The sequence below is a fragment of the Seriola dumerili genome, unplaced genomic scaffold (assembly GCF_002260705.1).
Source record: "Seriola dumerili isolate Sdu_G_001 unplaced genomic scaffold, Sdu_1.0 BDQW01000167.1, whole genome shotgun sequence".
In the NCBI taxonomy this organism is placed as follows: domain Eukaryota; kingdom Metazoa; phylum Chordata; class Actinopteri; order Carangiformes; family Carangidae; genus Seriola; species Seriola dumerili.
Genome location: NW_019174422.1, coordinates 1347922 through 1373881, shown reverse-complemented (window position 1 = coordinate 1373881; position 25960 = coordinate 1347922). Strand labels below are relative to the sequence as shown.

Sequence of the window (25960 nt, the reverse complement as noted above, 5' to 3'; positions counted from 1 at the left end):
CTTATCTCCAAATGGGCTTAATTGGGCAGATGATTTGTGTAGTGAAAGGTTTCGACATATTACTGAGGCTTGGTGGACCAAAATAATTCCCCTCTTAGTTAAAACAAGAAGCCGGTGCCAAGTGTCTGGAGTGCTTTCGGCGGATTTGCTCAACGCTTTCTGCATCAAGGTGAACAGACACCAAAGTCCCTCACCGAGGTTACTGGAAATTCACAGGTTTGAAATGAAGTGTTAGCAATTCATTAGCTGGTTTTAATACAATCTTACATCACTTTTTGTCAAATCTAATTGCTTCTACCAATCAACAGTGAAAAGACTTAGATGGTATCCTCTTACCTACTATATTGAGTTATTGAATGAGAAAAGGAAACTTTTATTGTTTAACTTTTATCCCTACGAGAACACATACTCATGTTCTGCTTGCAAATGAAAAGGAAAGCTGGTGAAAGGTTGTCACAGCCTCTCTGAATTAAACATTTTAGACTGGGCTAAAATACTCCGCCTCAAATTTTGTCCCTCGCTAATTTTGAGAATTCACAGGGCTGTGGGTGGTTTTGTGCTCGCCGAAGCATACGAGCAGAGCCAATGAGGCAAGCGGAATAACATTAGAGCCCGCGATCCAAGGAGCAGGTAGACGGGTGGGGGGTGGGGGGATGGGGGTTTGTGTTGGCGACTCTGATCAAGTGCATAACTAATGGCCGCTGCTCCAAATGTCAGCGGAGACGTGGGGCTACCCTGACGGACGACTTCTCAGCTGAGATCACACAAGAAATATCAAATTACAGGAGCAAATCAAAACAAGGGCTAATTTTCCCAGCAAGCACCAGGGGACAGAGATATTATGAGGAGAGAGAAGGGTGGGTTAGGGGGACCTGGATGAGAAGGGGGTTGGGGGAAAAAAAGAAAAACACAACATCAAATGAAGCCATTAGGCAGAGGAGAGGGCCTTCATGTAGACTGCGAGCTTTTATGTCGATTAAGAACAAAAGAGGTGCTGTGTAACTTATAGGCTCGCTCAAATGTTTCCATTGGGCTGTAGGCGCCACAATCACATTCATGAATAAGATATCACACTCATTTCTCTGTCTGCATGATTTGCATTCCCAATTCCCAAAGCCAGTTTGTAAGCATTTCTCAGTCCTGTGATTTATCAAGTGTGTTTCCCTTTAATAAAAAAATAAAATAAAATAAAAAGGACAGAAAAAAAGAACCACTTAAGAATTACAGAACAGATTAGTATGCCTGTGACGTATGTGCAAACACAAGTCTGTGAGCTGATATCTTGACTCTCAGTTGTGACAAGGAGGTCAAAACTGATGTGCACTGCTCATTTGACACTAGTCTCATTCCTTTGAATAATAATAAAAAACTACTTTCATAACTGTCATTGGTAGCTCATGCAGACACATGTAACAGGCCTGCTTCCTCAGGTGCTTGTTTTACCTGCACCTCTCTCTAACTGCCTCTGTGTGAGGGTATAGCTTTTTACAACAATGCCCTCCTGAGGAAATTTAGAGTAGAACAGTGTGTTACAGGCAGCACTCATTCAAACTGTGTGTGTATTTGTACATCAATCATTCTCTCTGAGGTTCTTCTTTATCTCTCTGTCTGACTGCAGACGTCTGTATTTTTGTCTGGCTGTCTGCTCAGCTGTCCACTCTGATTCTACACTGTCTAATCGATATCCATACTGGTACATCACAAATAATCACGGACATGAATCGTTAGAAATGGTTAATTCCAGAGTTCAATGGAAAAAGCATCACTGATGGAATTCATTTAATTAATTTAATGTCCTGATGTGGGGTGAGCAATGTCCTCTAGTAGCCTCAGAAACCTGTTCTGTTCTGGGTTTATATGTATAATACTGTATATGCATGCAAAATGACAACAGGACATCAATATTTTATAAATCTTTCACAAAAAACGATACCAAATTATTGTGCTTTTTGAAGGCAGAGGATGAGGGTGCAAAAACTGTGCATTTCTCTGTGGACTGAGCGCTTTGATACTTTCACAGTATTAGTATAGCACCTAGACCTGCTTTATAATCAAACAACACATGGACATCTACCTTTATACTATATGGGACCTTTAATGTAATGCAAATAAAGTAAATTACTGACAAAATGATATTAAAGAATTGATGAAAAGATTAATGAAAAACAAACTTAAATTGACTTGATGTGCTGTTTTCAGAAACTTTATGCATATACATGAGAGTTCTTCAAAGAGAAAGATCAGCTGTGCTCAAACAGTGATACAGTGCTGCACTGAAAGAATCACAACCTGGTTAAACAGAAGTGCAGCTGAATTGACTTTGAGCCTTTAACACTGAGGGAGATCACACTGCGTCTCCATCAGAGGTCCATATTCACTTGAACCCTGTAATGAAACAGTCATGGTGGGTGAATGGATTTAGATGTGAACCCATTTCCTGATAAAGAACGGTGGCTACTGTGATGAGAGGTGTGCTTTTTTGTACTGTGTGCAAGTTAAGAAGATTTGGGTCATTGCTTTCTCTACTCCACTTATCCCATAATTCCTGCCTGCATCCCCATATTAATTATTCAGTGTCTGCCCCGTCAACCCCCCGACGGTGCTCCCCAGCTTTATTTATTTTATTTTTTTCAGGATAAACTAATCGGGCTTTTGTATCATTACCTTTTTCTATTCTCGTCAGTCTTCTTTTCATCTCCTGTATTCTTGCACTCTAAAAAGGTTTGTTTAGTTCCTTTAAATGTTCAAGTGCACCCCAGGGAGATACAACAAGCAAACAGCAAAAAAAAGTTCTAAAACGGTTCATACATTTTAGGTTACAACAGAAAACAGCACCTAAAGTGTGATGCTGTTAATGACAGCAGCGTGTGCATTACGAGAAAACACATAAAAATGTGTTTGACATGTTAAGTGAACTTTAGCTCCCTTTAAGTTCTTATTTTTACTATTTGCATCATTTTTAACTGGATGAGCAGTGGTGGTGGTGGTGGTGGTGTGGGTGTGGTGGTGGGGGGGGGGGTGTCTGTCGATTTCAGTTTTAAACTTGCCATCTTGATAGATACGAATTTCAAAGCAGTTACAAATGATGTAAGGAAATCCAAAGATGGTTCAACCGTTCAAAAGACTGATGATGACAATTCTAACATTTAACCTTTGTAAATGAATATTTGCTGTCACCAAGATGCTAAAAGACTGAAATAAATAAATAAATACATTTAGGACATCACCACAGCAGCTTCTCTGCGTTCCATTCATGTTGTAATACTTGTCTCCTGGGAGAAACTCAGGTTTTTCAAGATTAAAGGTGCAACCATCCACTCCTGGAGGACTTTATATGAACTGTGAAGCATCCACCACTTATGTTTGACCAAGTGAGATCAATGATACTTAAACTTGGCTGTAAACAATTAGAAAACCACAAAGTCAGATCTCAGTCTCTCTCCTTGTGAATAAGTTGACAGTTCATCAAAAATAAAAATAAACTCTATTTATTAAATAATCTCAAAACATAGATAATGAGTGCAAAAACAAAAAAGCGCCACAGAAACTGCACACTATGAAGATACACTGCTGGTCAAAAGTTTTAAAACACCTCCATTTTTCCATTGAAATATAGCACAGTTCAGTAGAAAAAGAAACTACTATATGTGAATAGAAATGTATAAAGGCTGTTGCATAAATCATTTCACTTTCAAAGAGCACCTCCTCCTATGTAAACAAGAGGAACTCGTGGGATGTTTGCTGACAACTACTCTTCTGGCACTGCAGTCAGAAAAAATAGTTTTAAACTCCTCGACAATGTTCTGATGCAACACAATTCCCCACAGTAGTTACATTCGTCTAACGTCTATATTTTGTTTATAGCTTGAGTGAAAAGACCGCTGAACTTGCAAGGCTACACCCAATTATGCTACCTATTCATTATTTAGCATGCTCTTACCTAGCCCAGTACATTTTCTCTCCTATTAGGAATCAGTAATTCCTATTCAGAAACACCGGAGGTACATATTTTATAAAATATGCACCAATAACTCTTCTAGTTGGTAAGTCTACCAAGATTTGGCAGTGTTATGCTAGTTGCAGATTATGCAACTTCCAGCCACCAGCCTCAAGCAGAGATGAGGAGTGGGCTACAGAAGTCTGGTAAACTCACTTCTTTCTAGCCTCCAACACCTGATTTATTTTTCGTTTTAAAATGTGTAGTCTTTAGATCTCCCTGACTGAATTCACCAGACTTCACGCAGCTCCCTCAGGAGCCACAGAATGCTTTAAACAACTATTTTTTACATATGCAATGATACTCCCCAACACCTGTAGCAGACTCTGATGTGTAAAATCAGTTCCCCTTTAATTACAATAGAAATTGTGATGTCTATTAATTCCACCAGGCGTGTGCTTAACCAATTAAAACCTAAGGCGCCATCCAAAACCTCAGCATTGATTGGAAACAACTCCCTAAAACCTGAAGGTTTTCTGAAAAAAAACTTGAAGTTCATTAAAACCTTTATTACTCAGCCTCTGAAGCAGATAGAAACATGAAATAAAAAGAGTTTGAGCTTAAACGTTTGACTTTTATTGTAAGTAATTGCCTTGGAAACTGGATATGGCTGGAAAAACAAGCACATTTGTCAACATTGTCAGTTCAGTTCAACTCTTTATAACATTTATTGATATTTTTTGATGTTGATGAACATTAGGGTAAAGGCAATGATGTACAATAAAAGCCAACATTTTAAGGTCTCGAATGATTTTTATTGGTTTCATTATATTTATGTTTCTATCTGCTTTAGAGACTGAGAAATAAATGTTTTAGTGACAGCGTTGCACCAGGTGAATCTTTACCTTTAGCTAGCAGTGATACTAGCTCGCCGATCCTCCTCCGACATATATCTCACCCTGAGCCGCGGCTAGCTGGTTAGCAGCTTAGCAGGTTGCAGTCAGTGTCTTAATAAGTAAAATGTAAGTTGTTGTTTTTGTTGTTTTCATCCAGGTTACTCCTGTAATCTGCTTCAATATTGTTCCCCTCGTTCATGTCGTCAGCCATTGTCTGAACCGCGACTTTAAAAGCTTTTTTTTTTTTTTTACAGCTAAAACTGCTGAAAAAAAAACAAATGAACTACATTTCCTATAATGTATTTCGCTTTCCTGACCCATATTTCAGGGAATCACAGTGCATTTCATTAGTCATATGTCTTAAAAGTGACACAATCATATACTACACACGTACGTCTCATCCGATCATAAAGGGAGAAACACGCATATGCTGCATCAGGTCTTAATGGGTTAAAGTCATGGTGGTGGGAAGAGTTGGTATTGAGTTGATCCACGGCATCCGAGTAGCTTACACCGGAACTGACACTACAACAAACAATGTGAACAGTCATTGTACAACATCCAGAGATAAACAAGGATTCAGGCTGAAGTGTTGCTATTAGTCACATACAGGCACAAAGATGTGCAAGAAAGGGAAGTGGAAAGTGCGAACACATGGACAGCAGATAGAAAGAGTTGTTTGATACGTGTCTATCCAGTCTTAAAACGTAACACTTCAATCCATCCTGACACAGGCATTGTCCTTGGTCAAAAAGCAAGGCAGAAACCTTTTATAATGACCTGTTGGTTCCAGATGGTGAGTGTTTGATATGCAAAGGATCGGCTGTTGTTGTACTGATTGAGGAAGGACTGTAGGAAACCGCTTCTAACACAGAACTCTTGCTGAGATACATGCAAGTAATACATTATGAGTAGGCCAACCTCTGGAAGCATCTTTCAGTCATCACTGAGTGAATATCAAATAACTGCTACCATTTGTAAGTCTCAGTTACAATCACTTTGACCCAGCCAATTAATTGGGAGATTAATCAACTAATACTAATATTAAGTGAATAATTTAATCAAGCAGCAGGGCTTGGCAACAGTAACCACAGACCATTAACTCGGGTGGAGCATTACAGCATTAGTCCAATCACATCTAACAGAACAAGCACACTAATCATAAAGGAACAGAGAGGAAGCACTGATAGCAGGCCACTCCAGCATTTACAAAGTACCCTTCTTAACCCCTCACAAAGCAGCAGAGCATGCTGAAATGTCGCCACTTTGTTGGACCCAGGAGAGCCTTCAAAGTGTCCTTATTTTACCCTTATTCATAGACAAGTTACACTGTGCCAAATCCTTTATTTTCCCTTTTAATATTTCCTCTTCCCTTCCCTTGTTATCTTTTTTTCTCTCTCTCTCGTTTTTACCTGCTCCTGACTTTCAAGTTCACTCACAGTTTCTCCCTTTATGGCCTTTGTGCTATTGGCTGGACATTTCAAGAAGTTGTCTGGCAGGCATCATTAAAAGTGACTCATGGGTTTCATTGCCACCAATCAGGTGACTTTCTTAACTAGTTTCAAATGAGCAAGAAGACCATGGGCCTTATCCAGCTGAGCATCTGATTAAATCTGTTTATCAGACAGATAACACCAGAAAAAATAAAACCATCCAAAAGGCAACAGGAGCACATTTTTGAGGCATGTAAATTATGTTACATTATGTAATAAGATGCCATCACAGGGTACAGGGACAGACTATAAAAGTGTTTGACAGTAATCTTTGATGTGTATATTATATCCAGCGTGCTTTGGCTCCAGTAATTATAGAATAATTATATCTGCTTGTTGTTTTGCTTGCACACCAAAAATACCCCCTACTCAAATACTATTCTTTCTCCTCTCATTAATGCAAGTCCTCTTGGACAGAAATGATTTCTTACAAGATGAGATTGACATTATAATACCAAAGTATGGATGACGTGAATCAGAAAACATCTCTCCTTCTGTGCCCATTTTATTTTTGTCTTTGTATGTAATCTTCATTTTCTAAGAAAGGAAAACATTTCAAGTCGTATCTAGTGTTTAGCGTCCACATTTTTGCTCTTGACTGACGCGCTCACACCGTTTCGTTGGCAGGCTGAAATTACACATTGTTCTTGCGGGGGCTCTCTAATGGCAAATAAGGGAGCACTTTCCTGTTTTGCAAAGGAAAAGAAACAACAAAGCATCTAATGAAATCGGCGATCAAATATGGATGTTTTTCAGAGACAGTTGTGAGAATGGAGACATAAAGAGGAGCTCATCACAGGGAAGAAGAGTCAGAAAGCAGACCTAAGCCAAGGAGGCTGCAAATGCTGACACTTCATCAAGTGAAAACCCTGAAAAAGAAGACAGTTCTTTTACTGTGAGCCAAGAAAATAGAGTTCACAGTGGAAGACTGGGAAAACATAATCTGAATACTGAGGCATTTGCTAAAAGTTTTTTAAACATGTAGCATGTAGCTTTAATGTGTTTGCCATGTTTATATGTGGAAGTGTACTGTATGTTTGTATGTAAGCAAGTGTGTGTTGGCACGTGTGCTGTCAAGGAGCACTTGACATCATGGGAGAGGTATGGGATGAGGGGAGCAGAAGGGGATTTGGTGAATTACTAGGCTGCAGCCTCAGCATCGAGTTCAGAGGATTAGAGCAAAGACTGGGGTCTAGGAAAGAGGTGTGCAGACGCACGGGTGGAAGGGGATCAGTGTGTGTGTGTGTGTCTGTGTGTGTGTGTGTGTGTGTGTGTGTGTGTGTGTGTGTGTGTGTGTGTGTGTGTGTGTGTGTGCGAAGCCTTGGTCAAACACTGGCTTCGAGCATTACCCAGCAACTAAGAGGTACCATGTCATATCAGAGGAAAAGCCCCCTCAAGGTCACTGGAATGCACAGAAAGCGTGATGTGTGGTGTGCCATCTGAAATAACTTCTCTATAACACACATTTTTATCAGCACACTGGATTATAGGACATGTGCAAATTCACTCTGATTCAAGGAAACACTTAGCTCTCTACATGAACTACATGTAGAATGTGATTTTTGGCTAAATCTATCCATCCCTTACTAAATCCTATCCTTTTTTTTTAAAAAAGACACAAATACCAAAAGTAGCACCCTCAAAAAATCATCATACTCTTTGTTACATCCATAACTGGAAAAACCATTCAATTTTTGCTTCTCTAACCCATTTCATTATTTTGTTACCGCTATTTACCACTGAGTCTTTCTGTCCCACACTGCACTCAAACAGCACCATGATGACAGTTGCAGCCATCAGTCTTATTTTCTCCTGGGAGAGCCACTCGCCTGCTGGTCACTGAGGGATCCAAAGGACCGATGGTTCCTCAGAAAACCACTCTATAGCTATCAAGCCCAGCCCAGTTGCTCAACTATGACACCGTTACCTGGCAACAGAGCTTTCTCCTGTCTCCTGTAAATGTAGAAGGACAAAAATAAATAAATAAATACATATGGATTATTATGGTTAGATAAATCATTTATATTGTTTCAGTGAAAATCACATTTTGTATATGTGGAAAAGGTATAGGTTTCTCAGGTTGTTGATTGATTTATTAAGAAATGGAGATAATAATGGCCTAAACTAATCTCTTACTGTCTGTAAACCAAAAATAAGATTTTGCACATAGCCATTATCCACCTGAGAAAACATTGCAGAATGCCTTAATATCCTTTGATCCATTTTAGACCAAGACTATTCCATTAGGTGTTAATGTCATTTTCTGTCTGACAGATATTAATACCACTGCAAATAACTTTCTTTCGCTAGCTCTCAATTAATTCCTCACAGTTCCCCATTTCTTTGAATGGTGGGTTCTGCTTGTCAACTTAACTTTCACTGTTTACTGTCAGTCTGAAAATCTATGCTACCTAATTGGATGCCTCTTTTGAGTTGGGATTACTGTACATGATGTTTTCCGTGCATCAAAAATAAACACAGTGGCATTTTTATGCATGCGAACACACACATACACCCAGATATTTAAAGTTGTACCAAACTCCCCAAAGCTGAATGGCAATCAAATGATTTAATGGTACGTAAATATTTAATTTGAGAGGTACATGGTCCTCCAACTAACAAGAATTCAGACACCTCCAGCGCTACTGCATATGTTTAATGGAGGCTATTTACCGTATAATTAGGGTTTGGACACAGACAGCTTACATAAAACACTAAAGAATAGTTCCAAAATTCCACTTTTCACAGTTGCTCCCTTATATCCCTGGCAAAGCTGCAGTGATCTAAAGTTACCCTCTCCCACATGTCTTCCCACATGTTTACCTTACGCTGGCAGTGGTAGAGGGACATATTTAACCATATTTAACTGCTGTGGATTCCCAGTGATGACCCTGGAATATGATCAAACGCTTAAAAGTATTTTAAAACTCCTTGGAACTGTCACATAGAAGAAACATGAATCTGAGAACCAATAATCCTGTTTCTACACTACTGTCTGCTGGTGATATAGTGAGGCTCTAACAAGCTGCGTGCTTCTCACAGTTAGAGTTTCTTGTTTGTTAATTGCTCGTACATTTGTTTGCCCATATCTGGATTCTTATTGGCAGACACTGGTTTTATTTTTTTGTGATTACCTGCGATGGGGTTTAAAACTCTGAGACTACTTTCCCATGAATGGGAAGGTAGTCTATAGACCTCACTTTATATGTAAGGTATTCTTAATCGCAAGAGAACATCGATGATAGTGATCCTTCCAATTTCTACAAGGGTGGTTAATTGATTTTAGATTAATGTGTGTAATTATACCTGCTTGATGGTAGGTTGTGATGCCCAAGGGCAGAGCAATAGTTGAAGCTGTCCTCCGAAGAAAGACAGCAGAATCAGTCGTTTCAGCAAGGGCCCCAAGATGTGATACGTTTCTGTCTGAGCGACAAAGCCCTCCAGCAGCCAGAGTAATTATGATGGGAGCAAATGAGGAAGTCAGTTGTTCTTGAAATAGAGTGACAAAGTTTGCATATGGAGGAGGTTGGGGTGGATGGATAGGTCAAGAAAATGTCAGACTTTGAAGTGGGAGAGCGCTTTTGGTTTCCTATTCCAACCATCAGTCAATGTTGCTTTAAATTAATGAAGTACTAAGTTTAACATAAGCCTTGATGATTTCCAAGCATTAAGTGCTTATTTTAATTCAAAGCTTGATCTTTCCCTAGCCCTTACCAAGTTGGATTGGGCATCATATCTGAAGACGCTTCTATGTGTGAATCTAAAGGGCAGTTACATGTACAGCCGCGGGTACCTTGTTTAATTGAAGGATCTTTTTTGAGTTGTTCTTTCAAATATTTCTATTTGTCCCTGTTTTGTGCATATGATTGTAGCTCTCAGATACGCTTGGATAGGTGCAGATCAGATGTTTGTCCCTCAGATCAGTTGACAAATCATTTTCTATTTCTTTCTCTCCCTCAAGTTGCATTGTTGGAAATTTAACATGCACAACCAGGAACCATACATGTATGGATAGACTGTTTTCAAGTTTTTGCAGGTCATGGGATTATCCTACATTCACTCACTCCATGGATGCTGTTTTAACCTGCATGAGGGGACTGAGAATCATTAACTGCCTTGGGGACTGGTTTGTTTGTGGGACCTCAGAGAAGCAGTACTGTCAACACAATATTATGTTCTTCAATCAATTGTAGGGCTTGGGGTTGCACCTGAACAATGGCTCAAGCAACCTCAGGTGAAGATATCGTATGTAGTTCTTGGGCTAGAAACTGCACCAATCAATCTGCTCCCGGAATGGATACAGGAATTGTACACCTACCCCTTGTTATTTTATTTTGGATCCTAGTTCAGCTGGGCACACTACCTTCACTTCATGGGTTTGATGGTACTGATACCTAAGCTGAGGCTTCATCGAGTGAGCTTTTTTATTAGCTGAGTCATCCTGTCAACAGAACTGAGGGAGTTGTCCATGACCAGTGTTTTTTTCCTTACCTTACAATCTACAGCTGCATCCCGGGTAGACTGGTTTGACAGTGGTTGTGGTATTGGTGGGTGGGCCTTGGTTCAAAGTACCCTTTCCAGTGAACTGGTTGCCAGGCCAAATTAACTCAACAGCAGACTTGATGTTAGGAGGAGGTCTGAACCCACAGAGGTGAGGACTCCATCCTTACATGATCAGATATGGTGCTGCTTCACCTGGCAGAAGTTAACTGTTTTTTTCTCCCAGGGTGACAGCCCATTGTTCATTCTTTTTCTCTTTGAAGAACAATTGCCCATCTCTCAGACAGGATATTATAGTGTACACATGGCCTCAGGCCTTGCTTTGTACCTTCACACCTTTCAGTCTTCTCCTGTTTTTCTTTGAAGGGTTGCAATGGAGTGTTGAGGCAAAAAATGGTGGTTCTTCTTCACCCCAGATGCTGTGGTTTTTACTGATTCACGCTCCCTCTCAGGATTATGGATTATTCTTATGATTCTATGATTATCATTATTATAATTTCAGTTTTATTCAATTTGTCAGGATGATTGTTTGTAGCTAATTTGATTTCTAATTTATTACCAAAGTAGTCAGAATGTTCTTCATTTGTGCATTATACATACTGAGCAAGTTGAAAGCTTTCCTACTGACCTAACCTTTAAAAATACTGGGGTGAATTTGAGTTGCTGGCTAATGATTTTTTTTTTTTTTTCAATGAAGGCAACCTTTCCCTGAGATGACCCCCGCATAAAGAACATAAATCACTTTACAGTAATTACACATCTTTGGTAGTGCCTTACTGTTACTTGGCTTTTATCCTTAAAAAAAAGTGTCCCTGTCAGAGAAGTGTAGGCTGCAGTGCAGGCTGCCGACTCAACAGTAAAAGCAGTAGTGAGAAACTGTTGAAGAGAAGCAGCTAAGCAGAGATAAAGAGGCAGAATGGGAAATAACATTTAGGAAATTGTCTTCACTTATCTTTGAACTTATTGAAGGAGGGAGTTATTCCCTATTTAAATGCACTGCTTTGAAAATCAGTCTAGCATAAGTTTTGAATCATTCCCTCATTTCATTGTCATGCATAGCATTTGGGTAACATTTTACTACACACCAGTCGAGACCTATACAGTGTAAGGCCTGGGCCGCAGTGCTTACCTCACCTGTGCATGAAGGTGGTGGAACCAGTTTTCGTTTTTGCATTCATGTTAATAGGTTAGTAGCATAGACTGTAAATAAAGATGGATGTAGCCTCCATGATGTCACCCATCAGTTTCTGAAGATCGGTTTTGAAGCTCAGAGTGAGCTGCTCCACTGTTGCCATCTTGGCAGTGCCCGACTCCACCGAACTCCCGGCTGATCCAAAAATGGGCAAAGAGGAGGGAGCCGAGACTTCGGTGCATGTTGGTTTGTGGAACGCATACACTCACCCACCTGTCACTCAAAGTGGCACACCCTCAATGATGAAGAACTTTAAACCTTAATAAAATGTAAATGCCGTTTCGGGAAAGAGGAAATTAGCTCTACAGACCAGAATAGTTTTTTTGTACCAGGCTGTAAACATGTTTATTTCTGCTGTAAAGTTGGACATTTTAACATCTCTTTTGGAGCCAGCCTCAAGTGGCCATTTAAAGAACTGCAACTTTTGGTACTTCTGTGTTGGCTTCATTTTTCAGCCTAAGAGGTTGCCACTTGGTTTCATTAGCCACAACTTTCACTATAGTTTCAGTGTCAAGCCTGAGTCTGAATATGTCACAGACATGAAAAATAATATACATATAATTTTTTTAACCATTTTAGCAATTGCATGTTATTAAAGAAGAAAGCTGAGGCTACATGTATTCTATGTAGTCAGAGCAGAAACCCAGTGTAGGCTATAATTATATTATGTCAATAGGTTAACAGGGCATTAGGTCAAGGACAGTAGTTTTCCCGTGCTCTTACTTTCTCATTCTCTCTCTCTCTCTCTCTCTGAAAATTTATAATGAAAATAAGGCAAACATTCTATAATCAATGGACATTATCAAAGGCAAACCCAGTGTAGAAAGATAGGGCTTGCATACACACACATACGTGTGAGAGCCACAGTGGTTCAGTGAACTGGTCATTACACATGGCAGTGGTAGGTGTTGTGGTCCAAGCATAAAACCGCTAAAGAGCTTCATTTGCACCGTTGTGAGAATCACATCATCTTTTCAAGTTGTCGTGAGAGCTAACACTGCCATGTGCATTTCCACACCAAAAGGCATAGAACTCTTCATGTTCCCAAATGAAAATCTTGAGCTAAGAGGAAGCCTCACTCCCCGTCTTGGTGAATGCCACCTGTCGCACCTCTCAGCAGTCACCGTGATGCAAATGGAATGAAAATGTTGAACAGTTTAAGCTGCGTTACTGTTCAGCAGTTTGCCTCCAAGCGTAGAAATAAATATACTTTCTACCACGCTGCACTCATTTACTCACTTTTCCACACAAGCGTAAAGAATTTAGAAAGTTAGGTTCATGCAGAGAATGCTATTTAAAGGCCAGGCAGAGGATGATTACTTGTCAGTCACATCTTCAGGGAAAACTGAACAGATGCACTGAATGTCACACACTGATCTCTTTGCCCTGTTACCAACAAAAACTCTCTCTTCAATTGCTGTAGTTTAGGCACATTATGTTCTCAGCACTTTACCTCTACCTGAACATTTTAGCTCATGTTGAACTGAAGACTGTGTCTTATTAGTAATCTGTATTGCGTTTTGTCTAGTACTGACTGAGGATGTCATATATTTCAGTTAGATATCTGACAGCTGATAATGGAGAAGCTAATGTGAAAAAATACAGGGAACAGCAAATTACATCTGCATTTTGGTTTTGTATTGAGTAATTTAATATAATAACAATGTGTTTTATTAAAATCATTGAACACTTACACAAATTGCCTGCTATTAACATGGCCCAGGCTAAGAAAGAACACATGAAGACGTGGCCGACAATTTACCCATTTTCTAACAGCTTTTTACAGCACGATAATGCACCGTGTCACAAAGCATAAATCGTCTAAAACTGCTTTTATGAACATGACAATGAGTTCATTGTGATTCACTGGCCTCCCTAGTCACCAGATCTGGATCCAACAGAACACCTCTGAGATGAGAAACTGGCAGCTTGAATCTGCAGCCGACAAGTCTGCAGAAATGTTGTGATGCAATCACATCAACATGGAGCAACATCTCAAAAGAAATGTTTCCAACATCTTGAGGAATCCAGGCCACCCAAAACTGAGGCTGTTTTTTAGCAAAAGGAGGCTATACCCAGTATTAGTATGGTGTTCCCAATAAAAGTATTCAGTGAGTTTATTAATACGATTCTTCTACCATCACCAGTTTTCGATAAAAGTCTTCCCACGTAGCCTGAGAGTCATGTAAAGAGTATAAACCATGCACAGGTGGGTGTTGTCTGTGGTGAACCTCTAGCATGAGATTTCAGGGTATTGCATTCCTTGCACAACTCAAGAGCGTAGTGGTGTGAGCAGCCTACTGTTTCTGTCCATTTAGCATATTAGGTGAAATCCACTGGTAATAAGATCTTGATCAAGGCAGAATGCCAGCAGTTTTCCCTTGTTTGCTCTCTGCTGTGGAAAATAAGCATAAAGTCATTCCAGCAGTTGTGTTGTCACCTCTGTGTGAAAGTATAAGTATGGATTTTACCCCACAGTGTCTTGGGGATTCAGTAAATGCACAATCATCTTTCCTATTTCCATACTTCCCACCACAAGGGAAGCATGACATTTGTTTTCTCTGTGTAGATACCACTGACACAGTATTGTCAAACTTTTATAGTTGTAGTCACATTGCAATAGACGTCAACAGGAGCAGTTTAAGCTGTTGTTTGTTGTCAGACAGTGACTGGGTGTTGAGATGAAATATCAGTGAAATGGTTGAAGACTCACGCTGAGTAAGAGTTTTTGTCTAAATTAATTGATTTCTAATATGTTCCTCTTGATGTTGCCTCACACCCACTGCCTCTGTCTTTAACTCTCATATGTGATGTTTTTCAGAAGTAGTTCTGGGAGCATAAATTAGGTTGTTTATTTGTGGGTGCAAGCTGGTCGTGAAGCAAAGAAAGAGAGCAAAATAGAAACAGTATGGCCTCTCATTCATTCATGAATTTAGAACATCTTCAAAACTGGTTTATGCTAAGAAAGATGCAGTGTAGTTAATGCCAGTAAAGGACTAGTGTGTAGGATTTGGTGCTGTCTAGCAGTGAGGTTAGAGATTGCAACCAATTGAATACCCCTCCCCTCACTCCTCCCATTCCAAGCGCGTTGGACAACCCACCGTTGTTCAGGTCTTCAGGTAATGTAAATCAGGAAATGTCCTCTCTTGAGCCAGTGTTTGTTTTGTCCATTCTGGGCTACTATAGAAACATTGCAACATGTCGGGCTCTGTGGAAAATAACCCTCTACTTATGTAAATATGACACAACAATTCTTATTTTCAGGTGATAATACACTAATGAAAATGTAATTATGAATATTATATTCCATTTTTGTCTGTAGATCCACCTGAATCTTACACACTGGTCCTTTAAGGATAGTTGAATCAAACTTAGATACACTATAGTGTCAGAGCCCTGGTACAGACTTGTTTCACAGCACACATTTTAAGCTGTCACAGCAGGAAAAGCATAGGTGACATTTTATTAACCATGCTAGCATGCACAATACCAGGACCCTGGACCTAGCTCAACTAAATGGCATGTAGCTGTTTTTAATGTTATGAATTACACCAATGTTTTCTTGCTACTGGCATGCCAAAGTGTCTGCTGTGATAAAGGTCTGTTGGCTATACTTACTCAGGACATAGCTTACATGGCTTCCCTTAAATGGAGCCAAGCCATTGTTAATGCTGGTTGTAATTACACCTGTGCCTTTCCTGCTATGAACAACGAGAAAGGACTTTTCTGACTGTCTTCTAGCCTATGTCAACCTTTGAACCACAGTGTCCTGTACCTATCTTTGGAAGAGGGCTCAAAGACCCCACAGTGAATTTAAACCAGGACTTGTCAGCAGACTAACTAGCAAGTTAACCAAGGCTGCTAAAGCCGGTTTAAACTTTACATCATTAGTGTAACAACAGTTTTCACTTGCAGGCCCTTTAGCTTCGAGTGAGAGGCACATGTGCTCTGTTCAGTGAGTGGCAGAGAGGCAGAGCAGCAGTTTGTTACACAGATGGAGGTTGTGCTCTGTGTGAGAAAAAATAAGAAAGGTATTTTGTGTCTTCTAACTTTCTCTAAGGGATCAGTTTACATGTTGAAATCATAGCACAGCTGTTGTCTTTAACTTTTAAAAAATCAGGACTTTAGCGGTACAGAGGACCAGTCTGGAAATGGCTCCTAGTTTTAATGGTCACTGTTTCATACTTGTTCTGTTGTCTACCAACAGAAACAGAAAAAACATGTAAATGAACAGCTTTCTGTTTAATTTAGCTGTATTAAAATACTAAGAAGCAACAGACAAAGAGCTGAAACCAGCTGACAAAAGGCAGGATACAAATATGACACAATGAAGTCATGAATATACTAATTGGCATATTACGTCATTTGGCAACATTTTGTGACTTTCCCATCAGGCTTTAGTTACTTTCCATTGAAAATAGTTTTTTACTCTGTGTGTGTGTGTGTGTGTGTGTGTGTGTGTGTGTGTGTGTGTGTGTGTGTGTGTGTCTGACTCATCCATGTGTGTCGTGTTCTCTCCACACTCCTCTCTCTCTACATTTATGGGCAAGAGGGGCTGACAGCTAAGCGTGGCTGAGAGAGGTGTGGAGAGTGTGGTAAAAGTAAAGTAAATCGACAGCAGACAGGGGTCACTGCTTCTCAGCTGTGAGACTCAGTTGCAGAAAAGGAAGGGGGGGGGGGGGGGGGGGGGGGGGGGGCAGCCAGGCTCAGGGGTCATTTTCCAGCTTGCTTTACCAGTGATGGCACGATGGTCACAAAACGTTACATGCATTGTTCGGTGTAACGAGGGGTATCATAAGGAGTGTGTGGACAGTGCGGCTGGGCTTACAAAAGCCCACACAGTTTCAGAACTTGCCGGTAGTGTCACTACAGCTCACCAGCCTTGGCCTCAATATGTGTCCCTCGTGAAATACTGAGGACCAAACTGTTGCTGGCATCCAGCTGGGGTTATTTACTATACTACAGGGGTCACTACAGATTTTATAGCTCTGCCCCTGGTTCCTATCAGCTCTCCAGGATGATATATCATCAATAAAAGATGGTCCCCCCAGCTCTGTGTCCCACCCTGTAAAGATGGCGTGGCTGCCATAACTTTATATTTGTACACAGCTGCCATGACATGATATTACATGGGAGCACATATCCCGCTCTGTGTATATCTTTATTTCTCCTCTGGTGGGCTTGCTGTGGGCTGGGAGGAGTGGAAAGACATGATAGATGAGTCATGTTTGACCAACTATCTCTTCGCATGCTCCGTTCCCCTATCTTTGCCCCCTCGCCTCACACACACACACACACACACACTCACTCACTCACTTCCTACTTGTCCCTGTCATTGGCTTACACCCATGTGTTAGAGTATATTTGTCGATATCAGAGCAAGCAGGGCGGCTGATACCATTTGAGAGTTGGAGATATCCTTGTCAAAATCCAGGATATTAAAAAACAAGGCCTGGGAGACTGAAGCCTATTGATTGTATTAATTCCTCTGGCACCTTTTCTCCTATTGCCTTCATCCACCACTGTGGACATTTAAGCTCTGTCTCAGCTCTTGTGCTTGGACTGTAGATCAGGACTAAGGCCGACAGTGCAAGGCAAAGCACCCCACACTCCATCTGCTCCGGCTGGGATTCCTGCTCTGCTCCATGTGTGGGGACTGAAGAGGTTCCTTTTCACCTTGGACATGGAGAAGTAGCCATCTTTCCAATATGGATGACAGCCTATCCTGTGTCACTTTGCCTGGCAGTTATATAAGGGAAGGGAAGTGCATTGATTGTGGCCCTATACATGATGCAATAGTGTCTGTAAAATACACTGAATTGGAGTTGTTCATTATTTATTCAGTAATCCGAGGTCACGCAGGAAACTCATCTCAAGTCTCTTAAAAAATACTGTTTCTTATCCATATCACAAACAATATTGCCTGCCACTTTAGGACAGAGAAACACTAATAAAATACAGAAGTGCTGATTACATTCTTTCACATATGTCCTGGAACATTGTACAGCTACTGTAACGTTCAACAGTTCACTAACAAGAAGGCACATAGGCCCAAGACAAGACTGTTTTAGCATCTTAAAATGCAGCTGGTGCAGAAATTGTACTGTGTGTACAGCTCAACTGAAAAAAAAAAAAGTTTTGCTTCTCACAAGTTAATTGGATGTGCCCTCCACCCTGAATTGATCTTAACACTGTATACTTTTTCAACACTTAACACCTGCCAACTGATGAAGCAGCTCCAATGTTTAATTAGGAATTTGACCTGACAGCACGGATCAATATTTCAGATGAAAATTATGCATGTTTGTTAAAAAGCTGATTTATTTATTTAATTTTTTTCTCTTGAATCACCTATTGAACATTGGAAGGAATCCAAAAGGAGTGTGAGCCGGGCTGTGCTGTGGGGTAATGCAACGGGTGCCCCTTCAAATTCATAACACCGCACCACACAACACACCGTCCATCCCTCCACCCCCCACCCCCCTCCACCTCTAATGCTGTCCGTCACTCTATCGGTGTCTCCGACAGTAACTGTGTACGGCGTGAAGTCCACCTGAAGCAGTGTTGGTTAATGTGCCATGCCATTCTTCCAGGCGGTGACAAGAAGCAGAATGCAGACCTTGAAGTGTTTTCTCGTAAGGGTGTAAGATTAAACACGAAACTAAACTCCACTCGAAGAAATAAGTTGTCGCTGTCGTTGAGGAAACATTTACTGGTGACTCCTTCACACTGACATGGAGTGAAAACTGCAGGATAATAAAAATACAGAAAAGCATTGCAACGGCATGTACTACCTTGCGTACATTTGTAAACATAACATTCTTTTTTAAATCATAAGTTATTAAATACATTTTTATCAAATAATCATTGATATATGAACTTCAACATGTAAATAATGACATAGACCAACTTATAGATGTGAATAGATCCTTGTACAACTAACACATGTGGCTTTCTTGCATGACAGGAAGTGAAGTTTTGACTAACAGGAAGTGAACTAACTTTAACGAACATAAAAAGAAAATACAATTAAATACAAAGGCATTGCAAAGCGGAAATTAACATTACAAAATTACAACTTATGTCTCGTAGACAGCACAGCCCTATTCTGTGATGTTATACCCATTAACTAAGAGCTATTTACATATTTATGCCAATTAATTGTTCAATTCTGGCTTTTTATTTGTACTTTTTTTATTCCTCTTGGTTGCTTTTGTTAAAAAAAAAAGGAAGAAAGAAAGAAAAGAAAATAGTCATATAATTTGTTTTTGAGTAACAAATACCTGGTAAATGCAGCTGGTGAAACTCTTAAGTAAAGATCCCACAACACTTTTTTAATGAGTTGGAGTCCTAGCAGGAATCGTTTGTAGTGTAGTGAGAAGTGGAGAGTGAATGCTAAGAAGTTCTCTGTTCTCTTTTGACCTTTCAGAGTGGTTTTATAAAGAAAATATGAAGGCTGCATCCTGAACATCCCTGCTAGTTGTTTTCCTCCAACATCTCAATTAGCAGCTCAGTGTTGAGGCTCATGTTTTGGAAGATGTCTTTTGCAGATGTCTAATTCTGATTTCTGACTTTTCTTTCCCCTCTCCCTGCTATTATGTCTCATTTAGTCGTGACTATTTCCTGGTGAGCAGGTGTACTCGAGTGACATTTTCCTTTGCTCTTTGAACTGATCCATCTCTTTCTTTTTCTGTCTCCCCTCACAGGTGACTCATCTCAAGCCGGTGAGTTGACTCCGTTCTGTACTTTGCGCCACCTTTGCACGTTCTATTATATGCACTCGGCCTGTTACCATAGTGACTGACTGGTTCCCTCCCATTATTATTGTACTTTTTTACGCAGTTACGTAGGAGTGAACATTTACATGCACACAAACAAACACACCACCAATTATCTCCTTTAACTTGAGTTGATGGGCTAAATGAACAATGGAACTTTCCTCTGAAAAACTGCTGTTAAATAGAAATCACTCATTATTTTTCTCCTTTCTCTCTTTTTCATTCTTTATGCATTGCAGCTATTTGTTTCCTACTACATTACCTCTCATTTGTTTGTACTGTATATTGAAGAGGGGATTTCCAACAGTTTACCGCGGAAAGACAAAACTCTAAGCCCCTATTTTGCAAGTCTCATAAACTGCATTGCTTTCCAATGTAAATGCAAATTTCCAAGGTTTCAGTGAATGACTAACTAGTCTGAGAGCACTGGGACGATTCCGTTTGAATGACATTGTACTGTACGGTGTTGTTATGCTGCACTGCGCTGCTTCATCAGGACCCGCGATTCCATGAGTTATCCCTCTGTCATAGTCAAGTTCATGAAGTTTGTGAAGGTGACTCATGTAGAGGCTCAGATGCGGTGACTCAGACTTAGAGGTATGGATGTCAGTAAAGAGACTCGCAGTGCTACGTGCATGCTGTTATACGTTCCACCCTTTATTTGTTCATCTGCCTCAAGTGGATTGTGATGCTACATTTATCAGACTTTCAATTGGTGTGGCTGTGGTTGAGTGCTTCCCATTTCCGAATGGGACTTGTGGTAGCAATTCAGAAGTACAATGCACATCCTCAACACTATTAACGGCTCACTTTCTTTCAGCTACTTCTCCCACATTGCACTAAATTTCCAAATGACTTCCACATCCATACAACTTATGACAGAAAAATGCAAATTCTATTTCACCATCCATGTTGTTGTGTACTAGCTCTGAAGTGCTCTGGACCATTAAGTGCTTCATTAAAACACGGGCAGAGGCTTTATCTGTAAATATGCTGACATGTCGCAGGGTGCTAACTTTCTATCAGCATATCATTTGGGGAGGGGGGTGGAGGACATGTGCAAGGGATAGGGTTGGGATAGGGGGATGAGAGCAGAGATGGATAGACTAATGGGACGTATCAACACCTCACACAAACAGTAAAGGAATGAGATGGGTAGAGTTGGAAACTCCAGCTCACAGCACTTTGCAGCAGCCAACTCCTGCTTTAGTGATGTGTCAGTGTTATCGCGCCTCCTAATAATTAGCTTTGTCTCGCTGCAGTACCCACTATGCATTATGAACATGCCATAGTAATCTACAGCACGGCAGAATGTGTGGCACGTAATGAGAAAAACATGCAGTCGTTCTCACACAGCCATGATTCAACCAATCCCATGGTGTAGATTTTCCCCTGTGAGTTCTGTGCTGTGATAATTGAAGCATGTCCCCTGATCCTTCATCGTAAATAGTTTTGTGTGTGTGTTTGCATGTGCGTGCGTGTTTGTGTGTGTCGTGCTTGTCAAGCTTTGTCCAGTGAGTGTTTGGCCCAGAGATCTGATGTCGTCTGAATACTAATGTGGCATTTAGTCTGTTTTGCGGCAGCTTGGACACAGGGTGGGGGAATGGAGGTTTGGTTAGGGACATGTTCACCCTCGGGGTGCAGTGGAGACTAAGGACAAATACTCAGATACCACACCCGTTTCTTTAGTACCCTGCAAAAATGGAGATCCAGACAGGGGAAGGACTGAAAAAAAAAAAAAACTAATTAAAATTTGATCTGGGAGGCCAGTGCAAATTGAGTTTCATCTTCATTAAGACCATCGGGCAAAGAAGAGGGAGATAATTCAGTTTTGCTTTCGAGATACAAGCTGTTTCTGTGCCAGTCTGCAAATTCAACATGGTTCTGGATGTGTGTGTTTATGTGCAAACACATTTTATAGACCTTAAAGGTCCCACCACAGGGAATCTATTCATCATACAGTTTCTGAGCAGCTCATGCTTTATTTTTGTGTTCTGCATACAGTGATTATTGAGCAGGACAGTAGCACTGCAGTCATAAAGAAGCAGTTCATTCATGTTCTCCCTAAGAACCAGTAAGGCAATAGTGGTGGACAGTAACAGACACTAATATTGACTGTGTGAAAGTCACACCGTACTTTGCAGTAGGGCAGTCAGTAACAGCCTGTGATTGCAGCACCATCATCCAATCAGTTTTATTGGTGTAAACATAATGCAGTGGTGACATGCATCATTTTCATAAGTTTCTTTGAAATTAGTTCAGTTGTGTGAAATCCTGCCAGATCTTACAGGAGCAGTGCACACTCCTGCACACACTCACATCATCATTTCCCCAAAGGTATTGTCAAACTTCAATGAATGCTGTCCAAACCAACCTGGGGAATGAATGTCACATCCAGCTCCACACCAGTCAAAGAGTTTGACAAAAGAGAAAAAAAAAAGACATCATTGCTGGAAGTTAATGTTGCTATTATTCTAGTCTAGACAAGTTTTTCTTTTCCACTGCCGGGCTCATGAGGCAGGTAGTGGCAGAGGTAATTGTTGTCCCTTAGATGTAGAGGCAGACAGGCAGACTACAAGCACAGATCCTTATCCTATTGCTGAATTTCATTCTGACTCCAACAAAAAATGGTATTGGCAAAGGCAGAGACATCTTTCTGTGTACCTCTCTCTGTCTGTTTCTGTCTCTCTCAGTCTCTCTCAAGCCTTGTACTCCTCAAGCTCAGATGATTAGCATCTCCCTTTCCCTTTTTTCTCTCTCCCTCCCTTGAATGCCAACCCCGGGCGAGTCAGAGCCAGCAGAAGCCTCTTCAAGCTGATGCTGAAATGGGATTGGCCTGCTCACCACACATTGGTACTGAGGATGCTCAGTGAACCATACATCTACAATTTGGATGAGGAAATGAGGGATTCAGGCTCTGTGTTGGGTGGAGGGTGACACTTAGTAGAACATATTGTTTTCCTCCAAACTCCCTGTCTAAAATGTTTAATAGTCAGACAAACCCCCTCAAAATGTGTCAAAGCTTGCAGCTGTTATTTTAATTCAGTCGTAAATTTTTTAATACAAGTCTAGCATTATGTATTTATTCACAGTTGGGAAATGTATTATGTAAGTTGCTTTACTCTGAGCTAATACAGGCATGAGGGAACAGCCCCCCTGCAAACATTAAAACGCTCCATAACTTCTCTAATTTATGAATTCGTTTCATCACCTTGATCATTAAAATGCTGCACACTGAGGCAATGTTATGTTTGATAGCAGCGACCTGGCTACTTAATTGAACAAGTCTTACACACCGGCCACAAAAACGTGGACACGAAGACAATAAAAACACTCTATTATCCCATGGAAACACAACCGGTACTTAAGTTATTTTCCCTGTGTGATGATAAACAGCACGGCCTCAAAAGAGCGCGAGAAAATGGCCGATCCACAATGCAACACCCGAGTCCGCGGCCACATTTACATACTAGAGGAGGGCGGTAATGAGATAGCTACCTGAGATAATTACTACTCAAAGCGTCCGACTCTCATCCCCTACCACAGGGAACCGGTTTAACTCACCACAATTAAACGGCAGCTCATTTGCTCTATTTGAGGCACCATTTATGCCTTTTTATGCTTCGCTGTGTCTTAACACAACAGTGGCTTGAATAGCGGAAACTTGGACCAGCAGATGTGGACGGAAGCATGGATATAGATATAGATTCATAGATTTGAAAATTACAGACAGACATGGGGCCCCTTGTTCTGAGACGGATTAATTGAACACACTGGCCACATTTTTGTGCCGTTTACTCAATTTAAACATGCTCACTTTCCTCTGGCATTGATATGCATCTCACATGTGGACCAGATTCTGATCTCATTAATTGGATTACATTTACAAGTGATGGTAAAATGTATTTTTTCCTTATCAAAATGTTCCTCCTGTGCTTTATCCATCCTTTGAAATTGTCAGTGGACCTTTTCCTCACCCACAAATGTCCTGACAGACTGTTATGTGTAGATCCCACCGCGCTCTGTTATTGTATATTACTGATGCAGGGATCCCGCGTATACCTGCGGATTGGACGGGCCGAGTCATAAAAATTGACATTCTGATTAACAGCAGTTGGTGGTTGCAGTTGGGTGAAATAATATATAATGTTCGAGGAAAATATTAATTACTTTTTCAAAAACATATTAAAACCTTCATTTTTACGTCAGGCTAGAATTAGACTGCTGTGTTTGGACTCCTGAACTCCTTATGATTTATTACTTTTGTTACGTTGTTATGAGCTTTTAAATGGTTTGAGTTCAGGAAGTAGCGGTGACATTCAGAATTTTAGTTTGAATGGATTAAAATTTTGCTATTGTGGAAATACCCAACCCCCCCCCTCACATGCAGACTAGATGTCCACTAAACGCAGGGAAAACATCATAAGTACCGGTTGTGTTTCCATGGGATAATAGAGTGTTTTTATTGTCTTCGTGTCCACGTTTTTGTGGCCGGTGTGTAAGACTTGTTCAATTAAGTAGCCAGGTCGCTGCTATCAAACATAACATTGCCTCAGTGTGCAGCATTTTAATGATCAAGGTGATAAAAGGAATTCAGTGCACTGTATAGGGCCTCAATGGGAGGTTTAAGGGCATTAGTTGTCATTGCAAAATGTGCCAATATGCGGGGACAACGGGGGCTTCTCCCAAACCTATGCCTGGGTTGCCTCTCCTGACAGTGCACCTCTGTATGGTGCCATATCATCATACATAATATGGAAAATAATATGTTTGGGTTTCGGATGACATCAGAGCTGATCCCCACATCACTGTAGTAAACACTTCTGTTGTTTCTATACAGCATGTGGATCTGGGACTTCATGTATGGAGTCTTGGTTGTTATTGTAACCGTGGCTCAGGGATGATAGGTCGTCAGTTCATTGACATTTAGCCTAAAATCGGTCGTTATCACTCAGGACAGCTGTTAATACTATGAGGATAAAGAATTGCATGTTTGACCCTTTCTCCCAGTATATAGAAACAATAAATGTCCGGCTGTATGTTCAGCGTGACCGTGCTGTGGCTTAGAAATGACATCATTAACACTAATGACAATAAATCCTGACTTGTAAAATGTTTATGTCGCTGACAATGACTCTGTAACTGCTCCATTGACATTCTGCCTTTTTTAAAAATCCCTCACATGGCAATCACTCAGACCTGCTGCCGTTATATTTCATCTTTGTCTCGTCTCAAACGAACAATAAACGATGGTGTGTTGATAAGTGTGTGTGATCGTTGAGCTCAGTGCATTCAGCATTCAGGCTACGCACTAGAAATGCGAGACGGGGAGCGCTGCTGGATCTACATTGGCGCCAACATGTGAAGATTAACGGCGTCCGCTTCCATTAGCCTCAGAGTAATTGTTAAGACAGCGATGAACAGTCCATAGCTCTAATCCTCAAATCAAAGAGATGTTGCACAGACCACCGACTCTCAGATTTGATTTCTTTCACTCCAAAAAAAAAAAAAAGTACAAAAACGTGACTTAATCATTCCATCTTGTTCACCGATCACAGCACAGAGGCGACTTACTTCCTGTCAAAATATCTGCTAATTAGCTTGCATTTGATTCACAGCTCTTGAAGGAATTTCTCACAAACCGCAGAACAATAAAAGCGATCAGAGCTTTTGTGGGAATAAAGATGTTGATGTTGAGACAGGGGTGTTGTCTCTTAACATGCAATAGGGTGTGACATACTGTACAGTGTGAGGAAAACCTGCGTCCCCTGGGAAAGCGAAAGTGAGTGTGGATACAAAGACGAAAAGAAAGGTGTGTCAGCTTGTTTTGCATGCAGTGTGCACACACTCTAACGATTGTGAAGAAGCAAGAGTAGGAACACAGAGACGTCTTCGGTTTATCCTTCCATCTTGGCCTAACCTCGCAGCTAATCCTCCTTTTAAGTGACACAAAATCTTCCCATCTCCATTCAGGCTTCCTCCTCCTTGCTCGAGATTCACACAATGTCCTTTGGTGTTTGTGTCGAGCCCAAGGCCAAACTTCATTATAATGCTCAACAGGCTCATTGCGGATCTATTAGGCTGATTGGACGATGAGGGGGCAGAGAGAGAGCTAGCATGTGAAGAAAAAGAAAAGGGGGGGGGGGGGGGGGTAATGTGGCTAT

General features: G+C 40.8%; 1 protein-coding gene across 1 annotated transcript in view; it reads left to right on the top strand.

Moving 5' to 3' along the window:
• Positions 1-25960, top strand: part of nrxn2 (neurexin 2) — a 630539-nt gene that overhangs the window by 120391 nt on the left and 484188 nt on the right. The window contains exon 4 of the mRNA XM_022752210.1: positions 19725-19742. Within this exon, the coding sequence (XP_022607931.1) occupies positions 19725-19742 (18 nt within the window). The remainder of the gene's footprint in view (positions 1-19724; positions 19743-25960) is intronic.